The following is a 1628-nucleotide window of genomic DNA, read 5'->3' as shown; positions in this document are numbered from 1 at the left end:
GGTCCTGTCACTGATGATGGAGCATAATCCAATGCAGTGAATACATCCGGGTTGAAGGGCCAAATACCTGATGCCCGGAACCCGGCCTTGATGTTTCGCTCCGTGGCACTCCGTTCGAGAGCGCTGTCGATGATAGCCGGAAGGTCAAAAATAGACATCGGCTTTCCGGGATGCCTGTATGTCCATTCGTCGCACAGCACATTCATTGCGTGCTTGAACGGCGAAAACACACTCACGTCCAAGGGTTGTAAGCGGTGAGAGCAATGGGGTGGTATTGTAAGTAGGTGAATGCCATTATCCCTGCAAAACTCGATTGCAGGTAGACTTCTGTGTGAACCGTGGTTGTCCACAATCAACAAAAGCGGGTTTTCTTTGGACACTCGCGTAAATGCTTTAAAGTGTCGGAGAACATCCAGATAAATATCTGCATTCATCCACCCTGTATTGCTCACCGCTCCAGCGCATCCCGTTGGACCACCATCCAGAAAGTGTGGATGGAAACGTTTTCGAGGAAAAACGAAAAATGGTGGCATTTTATTGCCAGTGGCGGAAACCGCAAGTACCATCGTAACCAACGGGCCCCGATCGGCCGAAGTTACTCGACCAACACGTTTGACTCCACGGCGACTAGCAACTCGTTGAGGTTTCTGAACTGTTGTCACTCCAGTCTCGTCCAGATTCCAGATGGAATTTGGTTCGAACGTTATATTCTCGGCTACTGTGCGTAGAAGATCGAAAAACTTGCCCACATTTGTGGGATTAAAAGCAGAGACTCTGGCTATGCTGGTCGCCTCGGGTGAACGCATCGACAGGTTCGGCCTTCGGCGCAGAAAGTTCCGAAACCAAACAGGGCCTGCCTTTGCGTTCGCGATCCAATTGTCGGGAACCGGAATCCCCAGCTGGTTCGCGAATTGTGGTGCAAGCACACGAATGTCTCTGGATGTTAGACCGAAGAACTTGTCCGAGCATAGCAAGCAATACTTCTCGAATGCCCGTTCTGGTTCCTCGGAAAACAACGGTGGTCTTCCGCGCTTACAAATTTGCACATCCTCCATCGATATCGTAGGATGTAGCGGGTCCGCTTGCACCATCAGGCCAGCGTTTAACCGCTTGTGGCGAAGCAAGGTGGTACGGGGTATACCATACTCTCCAGCAGCTGCCCGTAACGACTTGCCAAACTTAATGGCAATAATCGCCAACTTGATCGCCTGCTCCCGTTCACCACGTTTCACTGCCGCGTTACTCATATCGAACAGTTTGTATATCCAATCGAATCAAAAGCAAAAGCAAAAAACGTAATCGTATCACAAGTATAAAAATTGTACTGAAACGGTTCTTGCCATGAGCTCGCATTTATACTCAGCCGATCTATCCAGCAGCTGAACAATGTCTTTTGTTGTTTATCAGTAATGAAAGGTGTCTTTTATTCTCTATTACTGACGAAAGATGTCTTTTGTTTTCTATTACTGACGAAAGATGTCTTTTGTTTTCTATTACTGACGAAAGATGTCTTTTGTTTTCTATTACTGACGAAAGATGTCTTTTGTTTTCTATTACTGACGAAAGATGTCTTTTGTTCTCGATTGCTATCGATTGCTATCGATTGCTACACGCGATGATGACGATCG

The 1628-nt window shown here is 47.4% G+C and overlaps 1 protein-coding gene across 1 annotated transcript in view; it reads right to left on the bottom strand.

Moving 5' to 3' along the window:
- LOC129717115 (uncharacterized) overlaps positions 1-1247 on the bottom strand; it is a 2002-nt gene extending 755 nt beyond the window's left edge. Inside the window, exon 1 of the mRNA XM_055666959.1 lies at positions 1-1247. This exon is cut by the window's left edge and continues 154 nt beyond it. Within this exon, the coding sequence (XP_055522934.1) occupies positions 1-1247 (1247 nt within the window).
- Between the last annotated feature and the right edge of the window lie 381 nt (positions 1248-1628).

Source organism: Wyeomyia smithii, chromosome 1 (genome assembly GCF_029784165.1).
Source record: "Wyeomyia smithii strain HCP4-BCI-WySm-NY-G18 chromosome 1, ASM2978416v1, whole genome shotgun sequence".
Lineage (NCBI taxonomy): Eukaryota > Metazoa > Arthropoda > Insecta > Diptera > Culicidae > Wyeomyia > Wyeomyia smithii.
Note: the sequence above shows the minus strand (reverse complement) of the source record. Positions and strands in the feature narration are given on the sequence as shown.